Genomic DNA, 14,335 nt, shown 5'->3' on the forward strand with positions numbered 1-14,335 from the left:
AAAACTTCAAATTAAATTCTAAGTCAGCTTTACGTTACTCAAAATATTTTTTTACTCGCAATATTTTATAAGTGCGTTACGTTGTACTACCGGAACTATTAGACACATTTTGTGCTCCACACGGAAAGTAATACCAGCGGCACCAGTAAATATGGCAGCCTCCGCGCGGAGCTTATTAAGAGGTCAGGTTTATAGATTTTTTTCTGTTGTATAAAATATTGTAAGCATGCTGTATTGACATATTTTATGTCTCATTTCAGCATGAATGTGCAGTTTATCATAACCTTTACTGCGCTGTCATGCGAGTAGCTATTTATTTTGTACAGTATTAGCACTAGAACTAGCAGCACTAGCTGTCTAACATGCTGTAAATTCTGGATGTTTTGTCTCACAGTGTTGGCTGGATGTCAGAGGCAGATCCTCATCTCCAGCGCTTCATCTTCTTTATGTCCGTCCCAGAATGCAGCTAGGCATCATCCTGTCAGGACGTATGCTGCAGCAGCCAAGTGAGCATCATGCATTTAAGTATCTTTCATCAGGAAAGAAAAAAAGACAAGCACAACAGACAAAATAATTAGAGAATATTTCTCGTTGAGAAAAGCAAGGGCACATATTTGAACCATTAAAAAATTATATATAACTCTTTTTGTTATATATTGTTCTATATACACAAACTGTTTTGTTGTTAAGAAATAATATTTGTTATATATATATTCTATTTGGAATATTATTTATTTAGCATATTAATGGATGCATGAAACAAATAGTGCTTCTTTCATTTTGTTTCTGCAGACCATCTAAGAAGGAGAAAAAAGGTGAAAAGGGAGCAGCAAAGGAAGTAAAGCAAGAAGAGAAGAAGAAGGAGAAAAAGAAGATCGATGATACCGGTCGTCATAAGCCGTACGGCCTGACAGCCTGGGTGCCGATCGATGACGTGTATGTAGTGAGGCACTATCCTAAACAGGTGTATGATGCAGATGTAGCTGTGGACATGCTGAAGAGCTTTCAGAAGCTGGACTTTACCCCTGAAGATCAGCCTCTTTTCATTGAACTGATGCTGGATATGAAACTAGAGAAAAAGGTACAGAACCCACCTTTCTAATCATGTTTCTTTACGCTGTGTATTGATTATTCTGTTACAAATTTCTAGAAATTTGGAAATATTTTAAGTGTTTTGATGTAATAGGGAAAAAATGCTAGAATGGGACAATAATCATGTTCAAGCAGAAAAATTTCTTTGGACATAATTTTTTTGGTCACATTTGGTCAAATAAGCTCTCAATACAGTAGCATTTTTGTTTTTAATGAATAGATAGTCTACTGTTTTTTTTCTCTTTCCAGAACTCATTATATAACTCAACTTTGTTCATGAATATAACAATAAATAGTTACATTTTTAAAATACATTTAGAATTAATTCAGCCAAAAATATGGATGTATTGCAGCTTTATAGCCTCGTTAAGCTGACTTCAGGCCAGGCACACTGGAGCTTTCACTTGCCCCATGGCCTAGCTAAAAAAAAAAGTTGATGATTTGTTCACCTCTGTAATCTCTCAACATGTATACCCAACCTAACTCTCCTAACTTATTTTACAACAACTGTTTATGTTAAAAAGTTTCTTTCTTTTCCTCTTCCCTCAGAGAAAAGTAGACCCCTTTGTTAGCACTGTCCATTTACCGCATCCGTTTAAAAACGATCTGAACAAAGTCGTGGTTTTCACAGAGGTGAGTATCTGCTTCTAAATCTGCACATTTTAAAGTCTGTGCATGCGCTCTGTTCAGTTGAGTGTGAATTAAAATCCTGTTTAAAGCATACTGATTGTAGTACAATGTTCTGTCATGTGTCTGTATGACTGGGGTTTTTTTAGGATCCAGAGGAAGCCAGAGTGGCCACTGAGCACGGAGCAGCTATAGTGGGAGGAGCCGAACTTGTTGAAAAGGTACGACTTATTGATGTTAAAAGCAAACCTTCAACCAGGTTAGTCACTTCTCCTGAACAGCCAGATTTGTAAGATTGTATTAGCTGCTTCAACAGTGTCCGTAAATGAGTCAGTTAATCGGTCAGTCAGTCAATAACCAACCAATTAATCAGTCAGTCAGTCAGTCAATCAATCAATCATTAAACCAACCGACTGATCAGTTAGCCAATCAATCATTAAACCAATATTATTTAAACCAATAATATTTATGTCAGTCAATCAATTCATCAATAAACCAGTTAATCAGTCAGTCAATCCTTGTGTCAGTCAGTCAATCAATAAAACAATTAATCTGTCAGTCAATTAGTCAGTCATTAAACCAACCGATTTATCAGTGATGGGGCGGTCACACTAGGCTTTAAGCATGCGTATTTTTGTCGGACGTCGCTACAAATATGGACAGGAACAGGAACTAAAAAATAATTACTATACAATGTAATGTAATAATACCGTCCACAGAGCACTGAAGTTTTCATATGCAATTACGTTTTACAGCAGTAAAATGTCAGACAATATTTCAGTCAATCCTTATATCAGTCAGTCAATCAATAGTAAATCAATTAATCAGTCAGTGAGTCATTAAACCAACTGATTAATCAGTCAGTCAGTCATTCAATAAACCAATTAACAGTCAATCAATTATTCAGTTAATCAGGTGATTATTTATTCAATCAATATACCAACCAATTATTCAGTCAGTCAGTGTTCAATCAATAAACCAATTACTCACTCAATCAGAAAACCAATCACTTAATTATCCAATTAATAAATAAATCAATCAACTAATTAATAAATCAGTCAGTCAATCAATCAATAAACTAATTAACCAGTAGTTAATCAGTAAATTAGGCATTCAGGTCAGTAAACCAACCAACATCATTCAATCAAATAAATATTAAAAATAATTGAATGGTTAAAAAAATCAGATTTAGCTGGTAATTTGATCAGTAAGTTTACATGCACTTAAAACTTCATGACTTCATACCTCATACAATTTCCACAGAAGTAGCATGTCTCAATTTACATATGCTGTAACAAATTTCATTTTCAATGGGAGTATCTTTACTATATTAATTTTGTGAGTTTACTTTCTCATAATTAATACAGGTTTTCCTAAAATGACCCAGAGACCCATTTTAATGTCACATAAAATATGAATAGCCTACTTCCTGAATATTGATCGCAAAACAAAAATACGGTATTCGTTTCATGAATACGTTATGTAGACAACCTTTTCGAAAACCTGTAGAATAATCAGACAAACACCTTAAAAATGGAACTGCTCGGAGAGCTGGGGAAGCAGACTTATTGCTTTAATCAATTATCATTTTTCAGTGTATTTAAACTTTCTTGTTATGGGTGGTGTGCGTGTTTGTGTTTGACAGAAGACAGTAATACAGAGGAATAAAAAGAGGAAGCAAAAGCTTCACTGAATGTCAGTTGATATATATACAGGCTGCCGCTGTTGGGCCCTTGAACAAGGCCCTTAACCCTCTTTGCTCCAGGGGCGCTGTATCATGGCTGACCCTGCACTCTAACCCCAGCTTCCTAACATGCTAGGGTATGCGAAGAAAAGAATTTCACTGTGCTGTAATGTATATGTGACAATAAAGACTCATTATTATTGTTTGCCTGTAGCTCTACTATAGCAGCACACACTCTGTCACACTATCACACACTCTGGCATTGTGTTCAATCATCTAACTACCTCTGAGGACACAGACGTGAATATCGAATCGGATGAACAAATCTGACAGTGGCAATGCAGTCTTATAATAATCTAGTGGTCAGTACCAATATTTGCGTGTTATATTTACTAAAGGTTAGTGTACATTGTAAAAAAGCTGATCTCAGAATTGCACACATCGGCATTCAGAGATCAGAATGAATTACATGCAGTTGTTAACCTTAAACTCAAATCCATTCCATGAAATCCAAAGTAAGAAGCAGTATCACATCCAGCGCTGCTGTCTGATGAGTTTATTGTACCACAATATTTCATTCATGCACATGTTTTGAGCATTGTAAATACACGCTATGTCTGTGGAATGGTATTCAAGGGCAAACAAAAAATAATCATTTGTGCGCATACAGAAGTGATGAAACTCATAAAATAAAACATTCTTGTTGGTAGTGGACTCAGACTGATGTTTGTATTTTTCTTTGTAGATCTTGGAAGACGAGATCACAGCAGACTTTTACGTGGCTGTTCCCGACATCATCCCAAAGCTCCTGCCTTTAAAAAACAAACTGAGGAAAAAATTCCCAAAGAGCAAACGAGGTGAGTGTCTTCCTCACATCCAAATTCTGTCTGTTTAGTGAGAAAATGATGACGTTTAAGTCGTCCTAAATGACTGTTCATGCTGGTTCAGGATCAGTTGGGGTGAACATTCCTAAAATGCTGCAGTTGTTCAGGAGCGGACACGAGTACATGGTGGAGAGGGACGTCTACGTCATCACGCAAGTCGGAACGGTAAATCAAAATCGAAACCTTACAGCATAGCAATGATTACAGTAAACCATTAGGTATTTATAACTGTAGCTCTAATGACATTTTACAGTATAATCATTTAATTTCGTAAAATAACAAACAATTTATACAGTTGAGGTCATAAGTTTACATTCGCCTTGCAGAATCTGCTAAATGTTAATAATTAAAAAAAAAAGAGGGATTATTAAATTGCATTTAGTTTTATTTAGTCCTGCCCTGAATAAGCTACTTCACATAGCAGATGTTTAAATATAGTCCACAAGATACAATAATAACTGAATTTACTCAAATGAACCAGTTCAAAAGTTTCCACACGCTTGATTCTTAATACCGTGTGTCGTTACCTGGATGATCCACGACTGTGTTTATGTTTTGTGATAGTTCTTCATGAGTCCCTTGTTTGTCCTGAGCAGTTAAACTGCCCACTGTTCTTCAGAAAAATCCTCCAGGTCCTGCACATTCCAGCATCTTCTGCATATTTGACCCCTTTCCAACAGCGGCTATATGATACTGAGATCCATCTTTTCACACTGAGGACAATTGAGGGACTCGTACACAACTATTACAAAAGGTGTAAACATTAATTTATTCTCAAGAAGGAAACACGAAACATTAAGAGCCGGGGGTTCTGCTTCTGCTGTTTCTTCTGCTGTTTCTTCTGCTGCTTCTGCTGCTGCTGCTGCTGCTGCTTCTTCTGCTGCTGCTTCTGCTTCTGCTGCTGCTGCTTCTTCTGCTGCTTCTTCTGCTGATGCTTCTTCTTCTGCTGCTGCTGCTTCTTCTGCTGCTGCTTGTTCTGCTGCTGCTTGTTCTGCTGCTTCTTCTGCTGGTGCGACTTCTGCTGCTTCTTCTGCTGCTGCGACTTCTGCTGCTGTTGCTGCTGCTGCTTCTTCTGCTGCTGCTGCTTCTGCTGCTTCTTCTTTTTCTGCTGCTTCTTCTCCTGCTTCTTCTTCTTCTTCTGTTGCTGCTTCTTCTGCTGCTGCTGTTTCTTCTGCTTGTTCTGCATCTTCTTTTTCTGCTGCTGCTTCTGCTGCTGCTGCTGCTTCTTCTGCTTCTGCTTCTTCTTCTGCTGGTTCTTCTGCTGGTTCTTCTGCTTCTTCTTCTGCTTCTGCTTCTGCTGCTTCTTCCGCTGCTTTTTCTGCTTCTGCTGCTGCTGTTTCTTCTTTTGATGCTGCTTCTTTGCTGCTGATGCTGTTTCTTCTGCCTCTGCTGCTGCTGCTTCTTCTGCTGCTGATGCTGTTTCTTCTTCTGCTGCTGCTGTTTCTTCTGCCTCTGCTGCTGCTTCTTCTTCTTCTGCTGCTGCTGCTGCTGCTGTTTCTTCTGCCTCTGCTGCTTCTTCTTCTTCTCCTTCTTCTTCTTCTTATTATTATATGATTTTTTTCAAGGCGTATGTAAACTTATGACCTCAGCTGTACTAGTAGTAGTAGTAGTAGTAGTAGTGGTAGTAGTAAGGTACACGTTATAAAATGTTATTACCAAAAGTGCCTTATCATTTGGTTAATAATATACTGAAGCAGAAGCTTGACATGTTGTAATTAACCAGAGTAAATGTATAGCACTTTCATTTTACTGAAATGAATCATGCAATATTGAATTATTTCAAACAGCTGGATATGCCAAAGGAACACATCCTAGATAACATGCGGGTCATCATTCAGGACGTTGCGTCCCACAAGCCATCAGAATTCGGTGAGTGTTTCGTCACTACGCTGCACTGACGCTGCACTGACGCTGTGTTTCAAAGCATTTCCTACAATAAAGTGTTCAAACGTAGCTTCAAACGAAATACAACATAAAATAAAGACAACCTGAGTAAACACACAATGCAGTTTTTATTTATTTTTTTTATTTTTTATTGAAGCAAAAAGTTATCCAATACCCATCACCAATGTGAAAAACTAATTGCACCCTTAAACTTAAAATGTGGTTGTGCCACCTTTAGCAGCAATAACTGCAACCGAACACTTCCAATAACTGGAGATCAGTCTGTTACTTACTTCTAGGACTAGGACTTACTCCTATGATTTGGATCATTGTCCTGCTGCATAATCCAGTTACACTTGAGTTTCAAGACCGGACATTCTCCTTTAGGATTTTCTGGTAGAGAGCAGAATTCATGTTTCCCTCAATTATTGCAAGTTGCCCAGTTCCTGAAGCATCAAAGCATCCCCACACCATCACACCTCCACCACCATGCTTGACCGTATGATGTTCTTTTTGTGGAATTCTGTGTTTGATTTACACCAGATGTAACGGGACCCCTGTCTTTCAAACAGTTCCACTTTCTACTCATCAGTTCACAGAACATTCTCCCAAAAGGTTTGAGGATCATCAAAGTGTGTTTTTCCAAAATTCAGATAAGCCTTAATGTTCTTCTGGGTTAGCAGTGGTTTTCACCTTCTCCACTCTTCCATGATTGCCATTTTTGCCCAATGTCTTTCTGATAGTGGAGTCATGAACAGTGACCTTTATTGATGCAAGAGAGACCTGTAGTTCATTTGACGTTGTCCTTGGGTCTTTTGTGACTTCCTGGATGAGTCGTTGCAGTGCTCTTGGAGGAATTTTGGAAGGTCAGCCACTTCTGGGAAGGTTCACTACTGTGCTGAGTTTTTCCATTTGTAGATAATGGCTCTCACTGTGGTTCATTGGAGTCCCAGAACCTTTTGAAATGGCTTTGTAACCCTTCCCAGACTGATGTATTTCAATCACCTTCTTCCTCATCATTTCTGGAATTTCTTTCAACTTTGGCATAGTGTGTTACTGGGTAAGACCTTTTATCCAAACTTCATGCTGTTGAAAAAGTTCTATTTAAGTGTTGATTTGATTGAACAGAGTTTGCAGTAATCAGGCCTGGTTGTGTCTAGTCCAGCTGAACCCCATTATGAATGTAGTTTCATAGATTTGGGGAATTAGTAACTATGGGGCAAATACATTTTCACACAGGCCCAGTTGGTATTGAATAACATTTTTTGCTTCAATAAATTACATTATCATTTAAAAACTGTATTTTGTGTTTACTCAGGTTGCCATTGTTTTATCTTAGATTTTGTTTTAATTTCTGAAACAATTTAGTATGAGGTATACATAAAAACAGAAGAAATCAGGATGGGGCAAATACTTTTTCACAGCACTGTAAATACTATTTTTATCTCTTGAATAAGAGAAGTGGTATTTTGATGATCAGAAACAAAGCATTTGTATGAAAATGCATATTTGTATAATAAAATCTAGTACATACAGTACAGATGTGCAGTCTTATTCCCTCTACTTTTATACATTAGATGTTAAATGAAGCTTATGATCTTATGTGTTGGCTCAGAGGCGATGCTCCTGTTTGATACAATGATTGTAATTGTCTTTTTATGCAGGTTCCATTATTGAGAGAGCCGTCACAAACAGTCAGACGAGCGAGGCTTTACGCATCAAATATGAAGTATTTTTACAGCAAGAGGTGAAGGAGGCCTGAGTAAAGTCCTCATAGTGTATATTTCATTGTGTAATGACATATATGTAATAAATTTTCTCAAATATGTAATATTGTCATCTGGTGTGTAGGTTTTATTAATAGGGTGCAGAGATGGGTGCCATTTTTCTGTTTTCTTTTTTTTTTTTTTGTCCAGAGAGCTTGTTTCCACATGAAGGCTGGATAGTTACATTGTAGTACCGTTGGTGAGCACCAGGTGGCAGTCTTTCTCCCATCATTATTCACCTGCTGCATCCTTATAACTGGCGCACAAATGCTGAGCATTTAACGTCTCTATTTGATTAGCATAAGCACTTATTTTTCATTTTATCACCAAAAAACATTCATGATTTGGTCAGTAACTAATCAATTCTAGTTTTTCTACAAATAGACCTATGCAAACATTTGAAACTTGCTATATATGATCACACATTTGGTGCTGCCATTTGAAGATACAGTCAGGTTTGTTTCTTATTTGAACATTGTCAAGACATACATGCATCAAAATGATTTGGTGAGGCTCAGGTCAATTGCTTACATGTAAAATAAGGCACACTATATACAGCACCACACACACGAGTAACAGTGTAAATGTTCTCCACAGGTATGGGCACGTCTCACAAATCTCATATTTTCCTCACTAAATATTTAGTCACATCAGTAGCTATGCTACAATTTAGTGTGCAATTCATGATTATTTGTCACACTTGAACAGTCTTTGAACCAATTTTGTGCATCACTTGGTGCATGACTCCCTGTCAGTGTTGCCAGGTCCATAGTTTTCCATTGAAACTAGTCTACTTTTACTTTAACTCTATGAATGCACTTGTGCTTCAGATAATTAGTTTATTCATTCTCATAGTTCTACATTGTGACTTTATACACCATAGTGCCATAGTTGAATTCTCTATTCTGATTGGCCAGAAGGTGTTGATTCATTTTTCATAGCAATTCTGACAGTACTGATTGAAAATACAAACAAATCAGTTTTTTATTAAGACTTTCCTTCTAATATATTATTATTACTTCTATAGTACCTTCTCATTCACAGGGGCAAATACTTCACATAAAGAGATTTTCGAAACCTGTAATTGTTGGCATGATGACATTTTCTGTAAGGGCGCATTTATTTTGGAATGTCTATGCTGTCAGAGTTTTGTAACAGTCAGAGGTAAGGCTGTTTACGTTTTCAGACACAAGAAAGTCTTCAGGAGAGAGGTCTTCGCTTTCCAGTTACCTGGTAACATAACAAGCTGCATTTTGTCTTATAAACTTCAAGAAAGAGAAAAAAAATAGAGTATGGTGATGGACTAATGAGTCTTTATAGTCACATATACATTACAGCACAGTGAAATTTATTTTATTTTTTGCATATACCAACATGTCAGGAAGCTGGGGTTAGCCATGATACAGCGCCCCTGGAGCAGAGAGGGTTAAAGGCCCAAGAGTGGCAGCTTGGCAGGGCTGGGGCTTGAACCCCCGACCTTCTGATCAGTAACCCAGAGCCTTAACCTTCAAGACACCACTGCCCTATGACTGTTTATTGACACACATGGCATGAATGACTGTTTATTGCTGCTATAACGTAAGCTATAACAGGAACTAGCTTGTTTAACTGATGATCCACAACATTAAATGTAACTGTAAATGCTTAAAAAGAAAGACACATTGCTTGTTAATAAAAAAAAGATAAAGAAAGTTATTATTAACCATCAGGCTTGTCAATAACTGTCACTCACTGTCAACCTTGCAATATTGCCCATTTGAACATTCGTTGCACAATGCTTTTTTTTTTTTTTTTTTTTTTACTGGTCTATAATTCCACTATATTTATAATATCTAAAGCCCAATGTCTCTTTTACTGTATATGTTTAATGCCTTTTTTTTCTTTACAGCCTACCTATCTCATATTAGTGCTTGTACTGTATCCTATCATACTTGTAATATATATCATACTCCTCATTATAATGCAATTTTCAACCGATTACAGTGTTCATGGATTATCTGAACTAATGAAGAGTAAGAATTTCATTGTACATTCTTGTATATTTGGGGACACGGTGGCTTAATGGTTAGGACATTTGCCTCGCACCTCCAAGTTTGGGGGGTTTGAATCCATCTCTGTGTGTGCAGAGCCTGCATGTTCTCCCTGTGCCTCTGGGGTTTGCTCCAGGCACTCAGCCTTCTCCCAGTCCAAAGACATGTGTTGTAAGCTGATTGGCATTTCCAAGTTGTCCATGGTGTGTGAATGTGTCTGCCATTGTGCCCTGCGATGGGTTGGCACCCCGTCCAGGTTGCCCCCTACCATGTGTCCTGAGTTCCCTGGGATAGGCTCCAGGTTCCCCTGCAGCCCTGTGTTGGATAAGCAATACAGAAAATGGATGGATTGTTCTACATTGTAACTGCCAGTTTTTACAGTGCATATAACAATAAACTCTTGAATATCTCCCTCAAATTTTATTCCTTGTATATGCAGTGATATGCTCCAAGCAATTTTAAGACCTTGGTGAAAAAAAAAAAAAAAAAAACTTTTTTGAATGCTGCTTCATTTCAAATGTATTATATGATATGAACATGTATAGATGATTTAACAGTGTACTTTTGAACCCGCGTGTTTGGGGGGTAAACTGTGCATGCATGAATTGTAAATACTTTGCAAACACAACACGTGCGTGTAAAGCTTTGGTCCTTAGTGGAAACTTGAATGAATACACAAGAGCATTGCAGCGATGGTGCACTGACTGGAGCATGGGAGGGGGGGCGTCCCAATTCTCTAATCAATACCTAACTTCCCCTAGCCAGTGCTCAGAGCTCAGAGTCCTCAGCGCGAGTCTCTCTCTCTCCCTCTCTCTCTCCACTATAATTAACCAGACAAACTAGCCGTTTCCCACGCAATGGGTTCTCACCCTTAAATTCGAGTGGACTTATATTTCAGCTAGGAACTGAAGTTGTGTGGACTAGTAGCACGCACTGGAGCGCGCGGATCACTGGCTCGACTTGCACCTCTTTCCTTTTCTTCTTATTCTTCTTGTAGGATTATTGAAGCGACTTGTCTCGAGCCCTGGTGCATCTGCACACCTTCAGAGACCACGATGTTTCACGGAAATTCTGATTTATCCACTAGCTAAAAACCATTTCGAGGTTGTTTCCTTTCATTATTATTATTATTATTTTATTATTAAATGAATGACTGAAGATTTTCTAAAGTCATAATGGACCTTGTGTGGATTCTTCTCGCCGTGTGCACTGCATTCACTGCGATCACGCGAGGAACCGAAGGTTTGTGGCAAAGTTGATTTTGCTTCTTAAATGACTGTAGTGCTTCATCCAGCTTGATAAAGTTGCTCTTATAACAACAACACTACTGTGTTTGTTAATAATTTCAAGCTGTTAGACATGTGTGGTGCGCGTGCTGTTGAGGAATACCTGAACTCACCACTCACATTATGTTTATAATTACTCGCAACATTTGATTGTGCCCTATTCAGCCCTCTATAAATCATCATTTCAATGCTTTGACAGAAAAAAAAATGCATGAGTTAGAAGTGTGGAAATGTGCTTTGTTATGAATGAAAAGTGGAGCGCGTGCGGAGCACACATTGCACTCAGTGCAACCCAAAACATGCCTTTTTTTCGTGCACCATTGTAACAGGTCAAGACTTCATTCAGCTCTCTAGGTGTGTGCACTTCAAATTTGTTTTTTTTTTTTTTTTTTTTTTTTTTTGTAGGTTATAAGAAGGAAGCTCTGTAGCTTATAGACACTTTGGGGTTTCTTGTCAGAGCAAAACTTTGATCTTACTATCTTTAATCTCTGACTTATAAATAATGCTACATGATATTACAAGGACTTTGAATAACCAAAAAATCGTATGCATGGTGACTCATGCATGCTATTTTGTTTATTATTATTTCTTTTGTTTGCACAGAAAAATGCTGGCACTGCCTGTATTTCCTGATTCATTGTAATGTATAACAGAAAAGTCCCCAGTGTTGAATTACATCTTAGTGTTGCATTAACAATGGCTGTTGAATTAATTGTGTTTGTATCCAGACAGACTAAGGTGTGCATTTAACACTAGGAATCTTTCTGTGAATGTTAAATTTGGATTTTATGCCTGAGATAAGACTCCAAAGTGGCACGTCCGCTGTAGATTTGCTCTAAAAACGATGGAATGAGCTGGAACTGTGTTTCAGTAAGCCAAGGAAACACATTTAGAAGCTCTGATAGGTTTGTTCATACTGCCAAATGTCTGTAAGCAAAGTAATCAAACAAAACCAAATAACAAGGTTGGGAGTGAAAGGGGGGGGGGGGAGGGGGGAAAGAAAAGAAAATCTATTTACCATTTCATCTACAAAAAAATTGTATGTAGATTGCATCCTGTAACAAGACAGCAACTCAGAACATTAGGCAAAACGAACAGGAAAATGAATTGAACATAACTGAATTAAAATATTGGTAGATAACAGATACGTCCAAAAGAATGTGCGAAGCAATCTGGTAGAGATGTTACTGTAGATGAGGATCCCAAAGCTGCGCAGATAATATGAAAAAGGTTGGCATTACATGTATAAAAGCAAAGCCTGGGTAAACAAGTGATCACATTCTATGTTATCGTATCATACAGAAAGTGAGATGCAGTCTTTTGAACTGCGAATCATGTATTTATTACTATAAATATCTTAACATACACTATTTGTCATCTTTGTTTAGTTTTCAAGTTCTTTTTCAACTCTTACCTGCTATATCATAAGGGAAGCACAACACTTAATTTGTTGATATGTAGCTTGTATAATTATCCAATATCTACAATTAACATATGCTGATGAAGTTATTAGCCTATTATAATCATGTGCCATTTATTTAAGGTGAATTGAAGTTTTATTAAGGAAACCATGTTTTCTAAGCTGCCTTTAAAGCTTTTGATGCAACTGTAAGTGACATGTTGCTTCTTTTCCACTCCAATGCCCCTCGTCCCTACTCATCTACAGGAGCTTGTGTCCACCAAGGAGTCCTGGTTGCGGTATGTATGTATGGATTTCAGTTACTGTCTTTATCGTAATCACACTGCTATATCTGGTTTAAGTATGTATCTGCAATTATCCAAGCTTCAAGCTGTAATTGTGCTCGATTTACACAAGCTGGACTTGGCCTCGTTAATAATTCATGAGAAGTACATTATCATGGTGCCGCCTCTGACAGCTGCGGGCTGATTAAGGATCAACGAGAAGAGACCGAATAGTAATGCTGATGAGCAGAAGTACCTCGTGAATAATGAATGCCAGCAGACTTTTTGAATGTTAATGGGGCAGAGAAATAAGCTAGATTCTATGTTGTGATAAATGGATCACTGTCTCATTGAGAGACATCTCACTGTGTACAGGTCATTTTTTCTTTCTTTCTTGTAGTTAGAGGTCTGTGACTAGACATGTGGTAAGATCGTGAAGATGTTTAACATCTCATCTGGCTCCTGAGTTATAACTATTGGTGACCAATTCCCAGATTTTTAAATGTGGCTCAGGGATGAGTGGCAATCTGTGTTCAGGTTTATACCATAAATCCAAATCCATTCCCAGGGGGGATGTCTCCGGAGGACCCTTAACCCTTGTAAAAGCTTGACAACAGAGGGTTTCCAAGTGGAACCCCTTTTGAAATCTTTAATGTCTTGTAGCTGTAGATCAAAATGACCTGACTTGTGGTAAGATCTTAAACAACTCATCTGACTCATCCGTTATAGCAATTGGTCACCAGTTCCCATGCATTTAAACATGGCTCTGGGATGAGTGACAAAATGGTCTTCAATATCATACCATACATCCAAGTCCAGTCTTTGGGAGAAAAAGTTCTTAATCCTGGTAAAAACCATACAACAGAGGGCTTCCCTTTTTATAAAATGTTCCATGTGGAAAGCTCTGATGTCTTATAGTTGTGGTTGTGATCAGTTATAACAATTAGTGACCAATTCCCAGGCATTTAAAAACAGCCCTGGATTGAAAGGCACATGTCTTAAAATTTCTCCTGTTGGGAAAAGGATCCATCTAACATACTAGAGTCTGAGATATTGATCTCTGGAGAGCCCTTAGAAAGCTTCAGTCCTTAACAATATGAAGAAATGTCTTGAGGAATCCGTCAAGACAATGTTTGAGACATTGTGTTGAGAACCTGAAAAGCTTTTCCATGTCTGAGAACATATCTGAGAACTTCATTTGTGGCTTTCTGAGCAGTAAAGAGCTAAAATGTAGTTGCTGTTGAGTTGCCTCTCTTACTGATGTTTGTAATTTTCCAAGTCTTGCTTGAAATTTCACTACCACCGGTTTTTGACTCTGACATGGATTTCAAAAATGCAGTAAGTTGCTACCTATTTTTTCCCCAGCTTGTAATGGTGTGTAAAGACTATTCCCAGACTA

At 37.9% G+C, this 14,335-nt stretch overlaps 2 protein-coding genes across 4 annotated transcripts in view; both read left to right on the top strand.

Moving 5' to 3' along the window:
- Positions 1–58: 58 nt before the first annotated feature.
- mrpl1 (mitochondrial ribosomal protein L1) lies at positions 59–8,002 on the top strand. Of its 3 annotated transcripts, XR_008384378.1 has the most exons (10): positions 59–182; positions 395–506; positions 793–1,081; positions 1,642–1,725; positions 1,869–1,940; positions 4,149–4,260; positions 4,352–4,452; positions 4,884–5,041; positions 6,075–6,156; positions 7,836–8,002. XR_008384378.1 is itself a non-coding variant. In XM_053610743.1 (9 exons), the coding sequence occupies exons 1-9, from the start codon at positions 152–154 to the stop codon at positions 7,931–7,933; spliced, it is 981 nt and encodes a 326-aa protein (XP_053466718.1). In that variant the 5' UTR covers positions 103–151; the 3' UTR covers positions 7,934–8,002. The 3 variants fall into 3 exon arrangements, 1 of the variants encoding a protein (XP_053466718.1); XR_008384379.1 differs by lacking the exon at positions 7,836–8,002 and having other exon boundaries at positions 72–182; positions 4,907–5,041; positions 6,075–6,154; XM_053610743.1 differs by lacking the exon at positions 4,884–5,041 and having other exon boundaries at positions 103–182.
- Positions 8,003–10,348: 2,346 nt separating this feature from the next.
- Positions 10,349–14,335, top strand: part of fras1 (Fraser extracellular matrix complex subunit 1) — a 139,640-nt gene continuing 135,653 nt past the window's right edge. Inside the window, exons 1-2 of the mRNA XM_053610739.1 lie at positions 10,349–11,209; positions 12,920–12,951. Coding sequence (XP_053466714.1) covers positions 11,143–11,209; positions 12,920–12,951 — 99 coding nt within the window. The 5' untranslated portion in view covers positions 10,349–11,142. The remainder of the gene's footprint in view (positions 11,210–12,919; positions 12,952–14,335) is intronic.

The sequence above is a fragment of the Ictalurus furcatus genome, chromosome 22, assembly GCF_023375685.1.
Source record: "Ictalurus furcatus strain D&B chromosome 22, Billie_1.0, whole genome shotgun sequence".
Classification (NCBI taxonomy): domain Eukaryota; kingdom Metazoa; phylum Chordata; class Actinopteri; order Siluriformes; family Ictaluridae; genus Ictalurus; species Ictalurus furcatus.